This window comes from Notolepis coatsorum, assembly GCF_963971535.1.
Source record: "Notolepis coatsorum genome assembly, chromosome: 7".
Classification (NCBI taxonomy): Eukaryota; Metazoa; Chordata; class Actinopteri; order Aulopiformes; family Paralepididae; genus Notolepis; species Notolepis coatsorum.
The window spans coordinates 31233907-31248821 of NC_140171.1; the positions used below are offsets into that span (position 1 = coordinate 31233907).

At 41.7% G+C, this 14915-nt stretch overlaps 1 protein-coding gene across 1 annotated transcript; it reads left to right on the plus strand.

The window, feature by feature from the left end:
* Positions 1–312: 312 nt before the first annotated feature.
* On the plus strand, positions 313–12792 carry LOC311232127 (snRNA-activating protein complex subunit 3-like). The gene is made up of 9 exons (XM_084318820.1): positions 313–468; positions 866–949; positions 1073–1154; positions 1700–1804; positions 2870–3019; positions 4054–4136; positions 8692–8850; positions 10633–10740; positions 11531–12792. The coding sequence occupies exons 1-9, from the start codon at positions 422–424 to the stop codon at positions 11676–11678; spliced, it is 966 nt and encodes a 321-aa protein (XP_084174946.1). The 5' UTR covers positions 313–421; the 3' UTR covers positions 11679–12792.
* Positions 12793–14915: the final 2123 nt, after the last annotated feature.

Consider the following 14915-nt stretch of genomic DNA (forward strand, 5'->3'; position numbering starts at 1 on the left):
TACTTTGTTATTTTGCACCTTTTTAAAAGCTCTGTGGAATGTGGATGTATTGTAAAAAAATATATATATATATATATAATATATATAATGGTTATACATAAAAATGCACCTTTAGCAAATGAGTAACTGTACATCTCGCTCAGCAGGTGGCGGTATACAACAACTGACTGTGTGACTCGCCATTAAACGGAGAGAAAAAGAAGAAGAAAAACTCAACAGATTCCACACCACGTGATTCGAACGAAAAATGGCATCCAGCAGCTCACGGAGCGACTCACACATCCCAGATTATGACTATAAAGAGGTTAACAGTAACGCATTCCACCTGGGGTCATTTAGAAATGTGTGGTTGGGCAGACTGAGTGCATCGAATTACTCTTATCAGGAAGAGGACACATTCGATGCAGACTTTGCAAAGGAAATGGGTCTCGCTACGGAGACTATGGATGAACTGAAAGCCGTCTGCAGGTATTTTGTTGTTATATACTTATATTACATTCTGATTGATTGATTGAAAAGTTTGAAAACTTTATTAACAGATTGCAGAATGGGTACAGTACAGTACAGCTCAATACATACAATTGTTAAGGGGATGCAGACCAGAGAAAGACTTTCGTCTTGTTTACATCAGGGTCCCCCATTTCCAATTCATCATAACATGACACACATGACATACAGATTAGACAGTACTGCTACATCTATACATTTATGACATACCAGATTTGCAAATACAGTACTGTTTCTGATACAAAAAGAGACGTAGAAACTGTACATTCTGCGGAACCTAATACATCACAGTTGTACATTTATATTATTACATTTTGTGTTGCAAATAAATTAAGATTTTATTTTATATTTCTTCCAGCATTGATTCACTTCGCTGCCACCCTGAAGACCAGCCCCCTAACACAGACCTTGTGCCCCAAGACTCTACTCTTAAAACACTAATGTATGGCAGTTGTTAAACTTTTACAGTCATTGATGTATAATATTGAACCAACAGCACACGTCTGAAAAACAAGTCATGATATATAGCAATTGTATAACACGATGAATTATTATCTTTCAATAGACAAAGGCGGAAGAGACAAGATTACAAACAGTCTCTACAAATTACCAAGATTAATAGACATGACCTCTTCGTGGATGAACTGGTAGGTAATCTCTCGACTCCTCTGTAGAGTAGACAATGAAACGGGGAAGAAAGAATCAACCAGGCATGCATATATGTCTGTTATGACATTACCCCCCCAAGCAAGCACCTCATTCTCAAAAGTGATTGGCAGCATTGATTGATTGATTGAAAACTTTATTAACAGATTGCAGAATGGGTACAGTACAGCTCAATATACAATTGCTAAGGGGATGCAGACCAGAGAAAGACTTTCGTCTTGTTTACATCAGGGTCCCCCATTTTCAATTCATCATAACATATGACACACACGACATACAGATAAACAGTACTGCTACATCTATACATTTATGACATACCAGATTTGCAAATACAGTACTGTTTGATACAAAAAGAGCCCAGAAAAGAGAGTATATACATTTGACGTAGAAACTGTACATTGGTATTGTTGTTGCCTTTAACCCATGCTATGTTACACAAGGCACCGACCAAACGCATGCAGCAAGACCTTCCATGCACCTAAATAAATGGATGTCTGATGTCATGCTTAGTTGTTGTTCTTTGCAGGAGAGCTTATCTGCTGGCAAGATTCCAGAGAACCCAGAGGACATGGTGCCTGAGGGGGAGATCATACTCAGCATCAACACCTACTATCCAGCCTTTTTTGATAGAGTGAGTGGAGTCTTTTATGTTTAAAGGGGACATATTTGAGTCCTCAACAAGTTAATGGACCTGTTCAGGGTTCGCTGTTTACAAACATACCGTGTTCGAATCAGAAATACCAACTGAGTCACGTGACTAAGTTGCCCCGGACCTGCGCGAGCTGCTGCGCCAAAAATAAGTACAACGGGGCTCTATGGACAAACCATGGCACTCCCCTGACTAAAAGTTGTTTCAAACTAAAACAGCTCGATGTCATTTAGCCAAATCAGCATGGCTGTGAGTGTCAGTCTTTCACCTTTTACATATCTAGCTTTGGCATGGATTGGTTGTTTAGATCGCTAGCATGGCTAACGAATGCAAATATATTGTAGGTCTGCCCTGTTGTTCTGACCAGGATTACGTTCCTTTCTGCCCCGGTAATGCACGCGCACACTGAGTCTGACGTATACGGCGAACAGGTCTATAGGTCCCCTAAACATGTCTGAAGTTTTTTTGCTGAACAAAGCCCACTCTGATTATGCATTCTAGCAGCCTCTATAACCATTTCTTTCAGTCCTGTTCTCAATGGGCTGTTTCTTAGCCTGTAACGAGTAAGCCGCTCGTGCACCTTCTCGCAGTGGTGAACGAGCCTGTACCCTTCAGATCAAACTGTCACACTAGACGCCGGTGCAGATCAAATATACTTTTTAGATCTACTTTATATGGGTAGCATATCAAACTTACCATTCAAATGCTTGTCAAATGCATTTTAGGTTCAACTTTGGCTAGAAAAGGGATATGAGCGAGTGCCATTTTGTACAAATGTTTCCACAATGTCACACACGCATACAAAGTGTTACTAACTTTTCGATTGTGGTTGCAATTTGTTTCAAGAGGGAGGGTTCTTGACTTGTCACAGCTGAACTGCTGAAAAGGCACAATGCACATCATTTAACATTTTCTCTGTTGAGACGACCCTTAATTCTGTAAAAACAACGCGAAACACAGGAAAAGGCCATTTTCACAATAGGTCTCTTTTAAATATGAAATGCTCATCAGAAGCAGTGACTTGTTTGCGTCCGTTTCCCTCCACAGCTGAGACTCATCAAGCCCCACATGACATTGTTGTTGATGGGCTCCCATGGGCTGACTGACCTGAGGGATGCCATTTGCTGTTTCAGTGATTTGCAAGTGTGTGGAGAGTTCAGCCACACGCCTGACTTGGCTCCAGATTACATCAACAAGGTGACCACACACACAGGCCCAAATACAGTTGTCATTTGAATTAAAGCAGTATTTGAAATCCACCTTGCCACCATGTGTCAACACTTGGCATAGAAATGTTAATTATTGCTAATTATGTTGTTTCAGTTTTCATTTGCCTGTTTGTTATATGTGATCTGAAAACGCCTTCGTTTCATTTCCTTATGTACGGACTTGGCAGAAACAATTAATTTCATTCTATTACGATACATTATTAAACCCATCTTTTTTGAGAGATCAGATCAGTATTGGATTTATGGTCATAGCTCTATTAAATAACAATTATATCATACATTTTCACTGTGTGGTATAAATTCCAGAAATGTGCCAACATTTTCAACAAATTCTTTCGTCAATCTCCAATCTTTCATGACTACTCTCTGTTGATAGATGGGAAGCCAATGTTCTTTCCACAGTGGGGCAACAAAGGTGTTCAAGACATTGTAGGGCAACAAGGTCTCAGTGAATTCCAAGATTTACAGAGGTTCTCACCTCCCGGCACTTCTTACTTTCTCTATCTACAGTTGCCTGCAGCGACGCTGCTCAAGGTGTCCCATCAGGCACTGGTTTGGAAACTCGCCCCCTTCATTTGATGCTTGGCACCAAAGATAAAAACAATAGTATTATATCTGACCTCATACCAGAGGGCTCGTGTAAACCACTGCCACTTCACAGACTCTGGAAGAGACATATTAATACTTCCTCAGGTCTGCATTGGCACACTATATGGTCAAATATATCCCTGTCATCCGGAAATCCAAAGAAAATAAACTGTTTATATTTAATGAATAATTATTAATATTATAATTTTGCCACGTGCCAATTTTGTGACTGTAATATTCTGATTGTCTGATGTCTTTATATTTATGAACACACTGTGACACTTGTGTATGTAACATCTCGACGGCACTGTAAATGAGTTTAATTACTCAGTGTATTATCGAGTATAAATAAAGATTTAATTGAATATAGATAATAAATAAATAAATATATCAATTTTTTTTATTGTGTTGTAGGATCACTACAAATCGGCTTTCTTCTTCATTGAAGGAGTCTTCTACAATGACATGCGATATGCAGAGTGTCAGGACATCAGTTCGTAAGTTTTGACTCATGACTGACAGTTTGATCATTCGAAGTGTTCATCCTCTCCTGAACCTAATATTGCACCACAGGTAATTCCCACCTTGTCTTGTTATGGGGCTCTGCTTTCAGCCTCATGCCTGCGCTGGCAGCATCTCACGGTCTACAGTAGGTGTACATACAGTAGGTGTACAGTAGCTGTACAGTAGGTGTACATACAGTCGGTATACAGGAGTTGTACAGTACACTCCCTCTATGTTGCTTCAAGGTCCTCCTGTGGTTGAGTTTTATATACATTTAAAATATATATTGTTAAGGGCGGCTGAGTGGCGCAGTGGGCAAGGCGCTCGCCACCAACGCAGGAGATGCTGGTATCGAGCCCAGCTCTTGGCGTTGCTACCGGCTTGGCCGGCCGTCATACTAACACAATTGGCAGTGTTAGAGGGTGGGAAAGCCGGTGGGTGGGGATTGGACGTTGTGGACAGCGACTCCTACAGGTCGGTTGGGTGACGCCGGAAACAGGAAGCATCGGGGGCAGCGTGAGCCTCCCACGCGTTACTCCTCGCCACTGAGAGTTCGAGCTGCTGCGGTGAAAAGATGCGACAGGCTGCCTCCTCGTGTACCGGAGGGGACACGTGATGCAAGGCCTCTATCCTCACTACAGCCTGAGCCAACCAGTGGGAGGCATAGTCTAGCAACGTTCAAGACGGGAGGGAAGAATTGGAAATACGAAATTGGGATGGGAGAACAATTTAAAATGGGGAGAAAAAGTGGATAAAAAAAAATATATATATATATATATTGTTAAAATTATTTCTTTTAGGGCGGCTAAGTGGCGCAGTGGGCAAGGCGCTCGCCACCAGTGCAGGAGATGCTGGGTTCGAGCCCAGCTCTCGGCATTGCTACCAGCTTGGCTGGTCGTTCATACTAACACAATTGGCAGTGTTAGGGGTGGGAAAGCTGGTGGGTGGGTCCTGGTCGTTGTAAACAGTGACTCCTACAGTTCGGTCGGGGCGCCTGCTCAGCGAGGAAAGGATCTACGGGGGGTAGTGTGATCCTTCCACACGTTATACCCTCTCAGTGAGAGTCCGCACTGCCAGGTGAAAAGAAGCGGTTGATTGGCTACACATGTGTCGGAGGAAGCATGATAGCCTCCACTCTCCCAGACCGACCGTAGGGGGTAGGTGCACAGCGACCAGGAAGGGGATTGGGAATTGGCATAACGACTAACATTGGGATGGGAGAAAAACGGAGGAAAAGGGAGGGGGGGGAAAAGATAAAATTTTATGCGAGCACCTAATACCTTGAGTAGGGTATCAATCGAACGGTGACAATCTGCTGCGAGTGCAAAACGGCACCTAGGTGACGCAGTCGGCACAATGGAAGATTTAATCAAAATGCAGAAATGAACCACTAGATGGGGCTACAGTATGATTTTTCTACAAAAAACTGCACATTTATTTTAAAGTATTTATTTAGGATTGGTGTCTTTCAATATAGTATCAGTAAATATAGCTATTAAAAGCTAGTAAATATCAGGTGGACAGGTGTTATATGTCAAATTTATATACTCTCAACCTGAGATTTATTTAAAAAATTTAGAAATGATATTAGAGAGTACATTTTAATTTATGTCATCACATATCTACAATGTCATTAATTAACCTTGGCTTCTTGGCTCAACCATTAGGGGTTGGTAGTGAAACTAAGATGTATTCCTCATAAGATAAGATATTCATTTTATATAGCAGCATGGGGGTAGAGGTATGGGCAGGGTAATAGTAGAAAGACATAAATATAGGCAATACAATTGGATCTGAATAAATATGAGAAGAATAGATGTAAACAATATAATTAACTGAATATAAAAATACGAGAAAAATAAACGGTGTAAACAAATGTGCAGACGAGGGTCTGTGTGCCGTATCTGTTATATTATACGTTACAAATAATAGGCACTAAAATCTTTAATCTGAATATACGGTATTTACTATGAGTAACAGTTAATGTTATACACAAGGTACCTAAACGCTCATTGACTGTCCCCTCATGTGCACCATGCACTTACCTGGACTTGATAATCGCTGTTACCACTCATCATGCACTTTATTATTTAAAATATTCTGTTATGTACAGTGTTATATGTGTTATGTGTTTCATGTATGTATATATTGTACTACGGTCTGTGGGAGCTCCCCCGAAATGTCGTTGTATACTGTGAAATGACAATTAAAAGTCTATTCTATTCTAACTGGCATAATACTGGCATACTAGTTATCAATTTCTTCTTTCATAAATATTATGAAAATCATACAGCCTCATTCATACTCTGGTGTTAGGGTTATTAATGCACTCCATTGTGTCACAAGGCTGCACTCTTTCTCAACAAATCCAGGTTCAGACTCTTACTGATTAACTTAAGTACTTAACTTGAGATGGATTCAGTCATTTCAGTAAAATAATAAAAACATATCAACAGATTAGCTAGAGATGTAACGGTATGAAAATGTCATATCGATCATAGTTATGTGACCAAAATGATCACGGTTATCCGTATTATCGCGGTATTGTTAAAATGTGCTGAAAATTTAAAAAATATATATCTTTTGGAGTTTTCCCTCACACTTAAAAACCAAAATATGCACGTAGTCCTCTTAGTCTGCATTCCACCATGTTTTAACCCTTTCACTGCCACACGACAGAAGGTTAACCCTTTACTATCACACAACCGACGGTCGCCGGTTAATCTTCTGTGTATTGTCGCAGTGAAAGGGTTAACCGTTTGGTAGTGCGGCAGTGAAAGGGTTAATGGCAAACCAAAGCCATGTCGCATGTCGTACTGGGCGCGGAGGTCATTGCAGATGTATTGTTGAAACAGGTTACCTCGCCTGAGTATTTAAACCCCGCCCGCACAGCTTGGATTGTCCCAGAAAAGAAACGACACCAGTCCCAGTGGAGTTCAATACCCGCTGGAAGGCGTAGGGGGCGGTATTTGCCCTTTTACGAGCTCAGACCCATTCCCAACGATAACATCAGGCTGGATGGATGAAAATGAATGGATATCGCTAATAAAATAAATAACGATTAAAACCCGACTATACTCTGGTCTGGCGCTTAAGCCAGCGTTTCCGTTAGCCGGTAATTACCGGTATTTGACCGGCAAAATATGTTGAAGTCCGAATATTTAAATATCTCCGGTCATAATGTCCGGTGAAAATAATTCCTCTAAGCACAATTTTATTATTTGAATTGTATTAAAATAGGCTAAAATTAAATAGCCTATGCGATGAACGAAACAATCATTACATTTGTTTCATTGTGCTTCGCTCTAATAAAGCGCGGATGGCGCCGCTCGGATGTGAATATTTTTTTTTCTTTTTTTGAGCCTGTCTGGCCAGCCACCATATCGACAAACAGCTATACGAGCGAGAGAGAGAGATGGCCAAACAAGCTAAACTTAACAAATATTTCATGAAACCAAGCACAAGCAGGTCTAATAATAATGACATTGAATGACAACGAAGATGAGTCTTCTGAAGTCACAGAGACCGCCGATGCTCCCGCGGAAAATAAACAAATGTCGAGCGTTCAGGCGGCGGCCCGAGTGGAAAGTTAAATTCTCCTGGCTGAGGTACGACATTGTAGTCTAGTAGTCTAGCGTCTATGATGTACGAGAGATAACATTGATTGAACGTACACAAAGTACACTTTATTGATTGAACCACAAAGAGCATCCCTAGTCTGCTGCTACCGTTGCGAGCCTCGCAGAAGTCCACCTGTTCGAATGCAATGGGGATCTATCAAAGTCGAACCAACCAGATGACCCGCTGTTCTCGCAGCCTCGCAGGTACAAAACGGATAGGCAGAACGAGACGGGGTGAGTAAGTGTTGACATTTTTTAATCATATGCAACTGTTGGTTGACTGCCGTGTCACATAGTAATGCATATAATTGATTATAACTAAATGTAGGCTATAATGAAATCAACAAACGCATTACGAGCATGTGGCTCGTCCTCTCGCTCTCTGCAGCAAACGAGGCAATGTGATGATCAACTACAGTTTGCTGTGTGTGAAGTTGAACATTATGATGTGTGTGACGTGTCTGATACAACGAGGTGAAGCGATGTCGACTCGAGATTCATTTGGGGGTGCGTGTGACAGCTGCTGCAGCCGCGAGCCTGCGGCGCGGGAGCTTGATGCTGGATCAGCGTATCGCACTAACTTGGGAGGCGAGAGATAGTAATTAATTTGATTCTGCAAATCAATTTCTCATTCTTCGCTTGATGTAATTAATACAAATGTCCAATATAACGGAATTCGTTAGCTCATAAAAATGTGATTATAACAGACTGCTGTTTAAAACTCTGACCGGAATTTCAGGAATATGTCCGGGGATAGAAATCTTGCAGGACACCCAGACCGGCACGAATATGTTCTAACGGAAACGCTGGCTTAAGCGATGGCGAGTTAACACGACTATCATCGTGACGCGCTGAATGAGTTAAAAGCGGTAACCGCTTCATCCCTAGTATTTAGTGGTGACTTGACAGATGTGTTTCCTCTGCGCAGGACCACCATGGAGTGGGCAAAGAGTCGCAACTTCCCCACTTACACTCAGAGCAACATGGTGGATGTGCGTCTTGCGGATCTGAAATTGAAGGTGGGCTTTCCTTACCTCTACTGTCACCAAGGAGACTGTGAGCACATCATCATCGTCACAGATGTCAGGTGAGAGCTGGTCTTTTCTGGAGGATAATGATTGTTCAGTCACTTGGTAATTCTTCTTCATCACCAAGCCTGTTTCTATTTTCCTTTTGGTACAAGGGCGCCATAGTCTCCTTGTGTTGGTGAATTGGCTTCTTTCGATTTTGTTTGTTGTTATTTTGTGTCTCAAAAGGAAAATGCTTCCGTCAAGATAGGGGGGGTGGCGCACCTGCAGGGCGGATTATGCCTCCGTCTGCCCAGACCGTGTCTTAAGCGCAAATGCTGGGGGTTTGTGCTGCTATTTGGGGCTTTAGGAACACTGACCTGCTGAAATTCTCCTGAGCCTATACATTTCAACCCAGTTTGAATGGAATATTGTCTCCAACCATGCCTTCTAATAATGTATTCCTCTTGATCCAACCGGTTTAACAACTGGCCCACTGGTACTCAAGCGTCTCTGGTAAATTAATTACCAAAAATGAAGTTCACACATGTCCTGAACTTGTGTCTGTGCAGTAGTGCCTTGATCCATGCAAATACAGCCCTAACTCTGTTTAACTGTATATGTGCCCTGCTCCGATGTAAGTCCATATACTGCCACTCACTTTAACCAGTAGTAGCTTCTGTTAAATGGCTGCTTTTTTTATATAGCGCTTTTATCCAAAGCGCTTTACAATTTGTTACTCACATATTACCCATTCATTCACACACCGACGGCGGAGGCAACCATGCAAGGTGCCAACCTGCTCATCGGGAGCAATTAGGGGTTAAGTGTCTTGCTCCTCCGGATTGCCAGACGACTGCTCTACCTCCTGAGCCACTGTCGCCCCATCTCAGATATCCTTTCCCCCCCAACTCTCCATTCACTTCCATGTGTTTCACTCTCCATTCACTTCCATGTTTCACTCTCCATCACTTCCATGTGTTTCACTCTCCATTCACTTCCATGTGTTTCACTCTCCATTCACTTCCATGTGTTTCACTCTCCATTCACTTCCATGTTTCACTCTCCATTCACTTCCATGTTTCACTCTCCATTCACTTCCATGTGTTTCACTCTCCATTCACTTCCATGTTTCACTCTCCATTCACTTCCATGTTTCACTCTCCATTCACTTCCATGCGTTTTGCAAACCCAAGTCAAAAATTACTTCTGACCAAAATGTGAAGAAGGTTGAAATGTAACCTGAAAGGATAAAGGAATCTGTGGTACAAGAGCTTTTAGTTCTGTTTACATTATATTTGGTGGCGTCGTAAACCACCGTTTTACCACTGATCCTATTTCATAAATGTAATGTGAATAGAACCCATTTAGTAATAGGCTTTTTTAAATGAGAGACATCATTGTTAGACTGCAAAGGAGTTTTCCAGGATTTGACTGTTTCCAGACACGGGGGGAAAGAGCTTAAGTGCGGTTTCCTTGAGGCTCTGCAGATCAGCGGGTGAATCAACTGGTCTCTATTTGTATCTTGTTAAAATACAGTTGGGAACCACATAGCGCGCTCAGCCGCGACACGGCCGACCCGGGTTCGATTCCCGAACCCGTCGTTATTTGCCGAATGTCTTCCCCCCACTCTGTCTCCCATTCCTCCTCTATCTCTATCTACTGGACTGCCCAGTAGAAATAAAGCGATAAAACGCAAAAAAAAATCTTAAAATACAGTTGGGCTGGTTGTTCCTTGTTTTACGCAGAGTAACCATGAATAAAAGCAGCCTTTAGTTGAGTAGAAAACGTGTGAGACTGATTCATCAGATCTCCATTCAAAGACATGTTTCTGATGACACTCTCTTGCTCTTGGTCTGTAGACTGGCCCACAAGGACGACTGCCTGGACACCAAACTTTATCCACTTCTCATCCACAAGCACAGGATCACCACCCGCAAGTGCTTCGTTTGCCACATCTACATCGCCAGGTGTGTCAACTGGAATAAATGTTAGACCGCCTACAGTACATCCTTGATACAATGTTTAAGGTGTAGGACAGAAGAGAAGAATGAACAGGGTCTGGACGACTTGTCAGAATGCTCCTATTACCATTTATTTAATGGATGTTTCGACCACACTGGCCTCAAGATCGTCACAACTGAGTTGACCTGGTGGATCAAATATAGGCTAACGAGAGCAGACTGATGAGTCATCTCTCTGCCAAGTTATCTGTCTGCCAAGTGATCTGATAATATGATAAATTATATATTAATATGATAACTTTGGTCTGTCAATTGTGAACAACTTAGTGATTGACTAATCCAGGTCCTTACCTTATTGATCACTAATCCAGGAGTTGACCATATTGATCACTAATCCGAATTGTGTTTCTTACGATTATTTGTTTTTTGCTTTTTGTGTCTCAGGAATCAGTGCCACTCTCCTGTTTTGCAATACCAGTGCAGGTCAATGACACTATTTCTCTCAACGTTGCTCATAACCGTTTCCATATATACGTCCATGGCTGAATAATAGTTCTGTTCGAAGGGACTTCTATGTGATTTCTGAGAGCAATGGTTTCACACCCTGTTGACTAACACTAGCATTGCAACAGGCTGGTAGCAATGGACCTATCTCAAACCTTGCCTTCTTTTATTGATCCTCCAATCACAACGGTTGCTAGGGAAGCAACGGTTGTGATTGGAGGATCAAGACAAGAGGGCGGGGGTTGCGATGGGAACATTTCTCAAACTCTTGACTCTTCCCCTGTAACTCCAGATGGGTGACTACAAATGACAAGTTTGCTCCAAGTGACCCGTCTCTCTTCTGTGACAAGTGCTTCCGGATGCTGCACTACGACAACGACAACAAGAAGCTGGGAAACTTCTTAGCCTTTCCTTATGTGGACCCTGGTGCGTTCAATTAAACCATGGGCTTTCATACTAACTAGACAGATGGAGGCCGACCGAGGATGACGAATGAGAGAAGGAAGAACAGCATCACGTTGTTGATTGATGCTCTTGAAGGAGAGATATTCACATAAAGGGAGAGGTGCACTTTCTCTTTTTTTTTTTTTTTTTAACTTACATTTTTATTAACATTTATAGACAAACAACACTTGGACAATACTTACAATGACATCCATAACACAACAATGCACTAACATGGGCCCCTTGAATATGGCTGCGTTCAGCCTACCAGACCCCCATAAGAGGGACCTCCCGCCATCAACCCCCAGAAATAGGGCTCCCCCACATCCCAGGTCCGTCCCACGCGGGGCCGAGCACTCAGCGACACGGGACCCTTGAATTTAATTGGGCCAGGCTCAGTAGAGGAGAGGGAAGGTACCCCACCCCACGCACAACGACCCCACAACATACAAGACCCCAGTCTCCCGGGTCAAACCGTGGAAACGATGGCCCCGATACCCCCCCCCCCCCTGAGTCAAGCCCGTTGAACTCCCCTGTATCCCAGGCCGATGCGTGCAGAGCCGGGCCCCCAGCGACATGGGTCCCTTGAATTAATTGAGCCAGGCCCAGTAGAGGGGAGGGACCGAGACCCCCCCCCCCCCCACTTTCACGTTCTCAACAAACCTGAATATCCTTTGATGGTGTGGAGCAGGAGATTCATACTCCCCTCCCGTTTGGAAGTTATAATAGAGTCAACGAAACAATCTAGGGGAAGAGTGATGTCATGGAAACGAGGCTTCTATGCGGATGATGTTTTTCCAGCCACATAAGACATGTTTGTTTGGCATCAGCTAAAACACACACCATACACCTACAAACACAAAATGTGTGGAAGACGGGGTGAAACCTCCGGTAATGGATTCAAGTCAAAATCAGACTGGTATCAGTGCTGCACACTGGATCTTGTTTTTACATTCTGACTTCATGTGCTGGCACTTGGAAGTGCATGTAATTTTGTTTAAAAGGCAAAGTATATTTTTCTATATTTGTTTGCATTGTAATGGCATTTTGTTCTGAAGTTGACGTTTTGGTCTTCAAACTTCAAAAGTTATGAAATAAACAGCAAAGTTCTCTGTTGTCATTGTGCTGTTTTTATAATCATTGACGAAAGTGAACCTGAATAACTGTAGTTCATCTGTAACGGTAAATCATTAAGGAAGAAAATATCCTGATGTGATGATGTGAGGTTGGTAATGGCTCCACGAATCGTAGTTTCTACCGTGGTCTTGCCTCCTTTGTGTACAAAACATCCCAGGCATCTTTTGGCTAAACAGCTGTTGAACTGGATGCAGGTCCTTGGCACCTCACAATGTTATGGCTTCTTGTTCTGCTCATTCCAGTAAAACTCATTTTTACTCAATCTATTAGACTGGCTCTGAGTTTCCTCTTCAGAGGACTCATCAGACGAGTCTTCTGTGTCATCAAAGGAGAGCTGCATTCTGAGACACAACTCCAGCTTTACCCTGTGGCACATAGTCCAGGTCATCAGCATCAAATCAAAATCACATTTATTTGTAAGGCCAGACAACACACGTTAATGTCCCCATGGGCCGGACACGTCTTCTTTAAACAAGTCAAGAAGAAACATCACAATAAGTCAAGAACAAAACAAACACCATAAAGTCCAAAAAACACTCCCAGACATACCCCACGCAAAGGTAAGGAAAAACTTACTAAAACCTAGCAAGAGGTTTCAGACTCGGCATCAGGACCAAGAATTGCCTCTTCATCTTCCTCATCCTGTTTTCCATGCAGCATAAATATGACCATTTCAGTAGTAAATCTAAGACGACTGGGACCAGCCATACTAACACCCTGGATAATCTAAAGCACAAGAATATTCATTCAATATATCAATATATTTTTCTATTTTGTTGACCTAGCTAATGTTAGCTAGATAGAATACAACATGTCTATACTATAGACATGTACAAGACAAGTACTACTATGTACTATACATTGAGTACTACTATATACTATGCACAGTGACTATGACTATTACATTTGAGACAATGCAGCGGACCTCAAATTTCGGGTAAAACTAATGGTAAAATAATACATTCATCAAATGTAGTGTCAGATGTAATGTAGTGTTGGAATAAAACACCAAACATTTGGTTTTTTTCTTTAAAATAATTACCGGTATATCTTGCAGCATATTTTAAGTTTTTCTTTCTTATATCAAAATATATTTCGTTTTTAAGAATTTGTAAAGGATAGGCAAAAATAAGCATGTGCTTCAGCCTATTCCTTTTTTTCTGTCGTTGATTTTGGATTTGTGTGTGAGCTTGCCTTGAATATGTACATTCGTGATTTTCTATATATATATATATATATATATTTTTTTTTGCAAATCCACACGGGTCTGTTTGATTTGTCTGTAAACAAGACCGAAAAATAAACTTCATTAATTCATAAAAACTTCATTCATTCATTCAGATGTGCAAAAGCAGCCTTGTTGAGTTGTGAAATGTGTTGCAGGTGAATAGTGTCCGCAGTAAATATGTTCCCAATTAGTTTTATATTTACAAATGCCAAAAGTTTGTATGACATTCAATCTCTCAAGAATCAAGAGGTTTATTTGTCACATACATACCAGGGCATACAGTGAAATGTGGTCATGCCCGCATTGATTGTGCAAAATACAATAATAAAAATAGGCATAGAAAAAATTAAATAGGTAAGACACAAGATATGCATGGAAAAAAAAAAGACATGCTAAGTTCTTGAGAAACTGGTTCCTATATACACTACTATACAATATAAAATTTACAATTTTAACTCTTAATGTATCTAAACTATACTATACAGTACCTCCTTCCTTTAAAGTGACTTTCTATTTTTTAAAGTGACATTTTGTTTAATTAAAGTGATTGTTTTAGCGGTTGCCTCTTGTTTGTGTGACTGTGTGTGCTTATGTGCAGCGTTGCGTTGTTATTATGGGCTGAGCCGCCACGCAGGATAATGACGCCACGCGCGCGCGCACACGCACGCGCGGCCCCGCGCGCATGCGCATATGTTCCCTCGCGCACAATAATACACTTTGTTTGTATAGCCTTTCATACAGAAACTGCAGCTCAAAGTGCTTCACAACAGAATTAAGACAGGCATAAAATGAGCACATAAAGTGCAGACATATAAAATCAGTTTTTCACATTAGGATCTAACATCCCAACAGGCAACCTTGTTTATGG

What these genes read in the sequence shown, in the direction of transcription:
- LOC311232127 (XM_084318820.1), top strand. Translation starts at nt 422, where the DNA reads ATGGGTCTCGCTACGGAGACTATGGATGAACTGAAAGCCGTCTGCAG. An exon ending in TCTACTCTTAAAACACTAAT is followed by an intron (nt 950 to 1,072) that starts GTATGGCAGTTG and finishes ATCTTTCAATAG; the next exon opens with ACAAAGGCGGAAGAGACAAG. An exon ending in ATCATCGTCACAGATGTCAG is followed by an intron (nt 8,851 to 10,632) that starts GTGAGAGCTGGT and finishes CTTGGTCTGTAG; the next exon opens with ACTGGCCCACAAGGACGACT.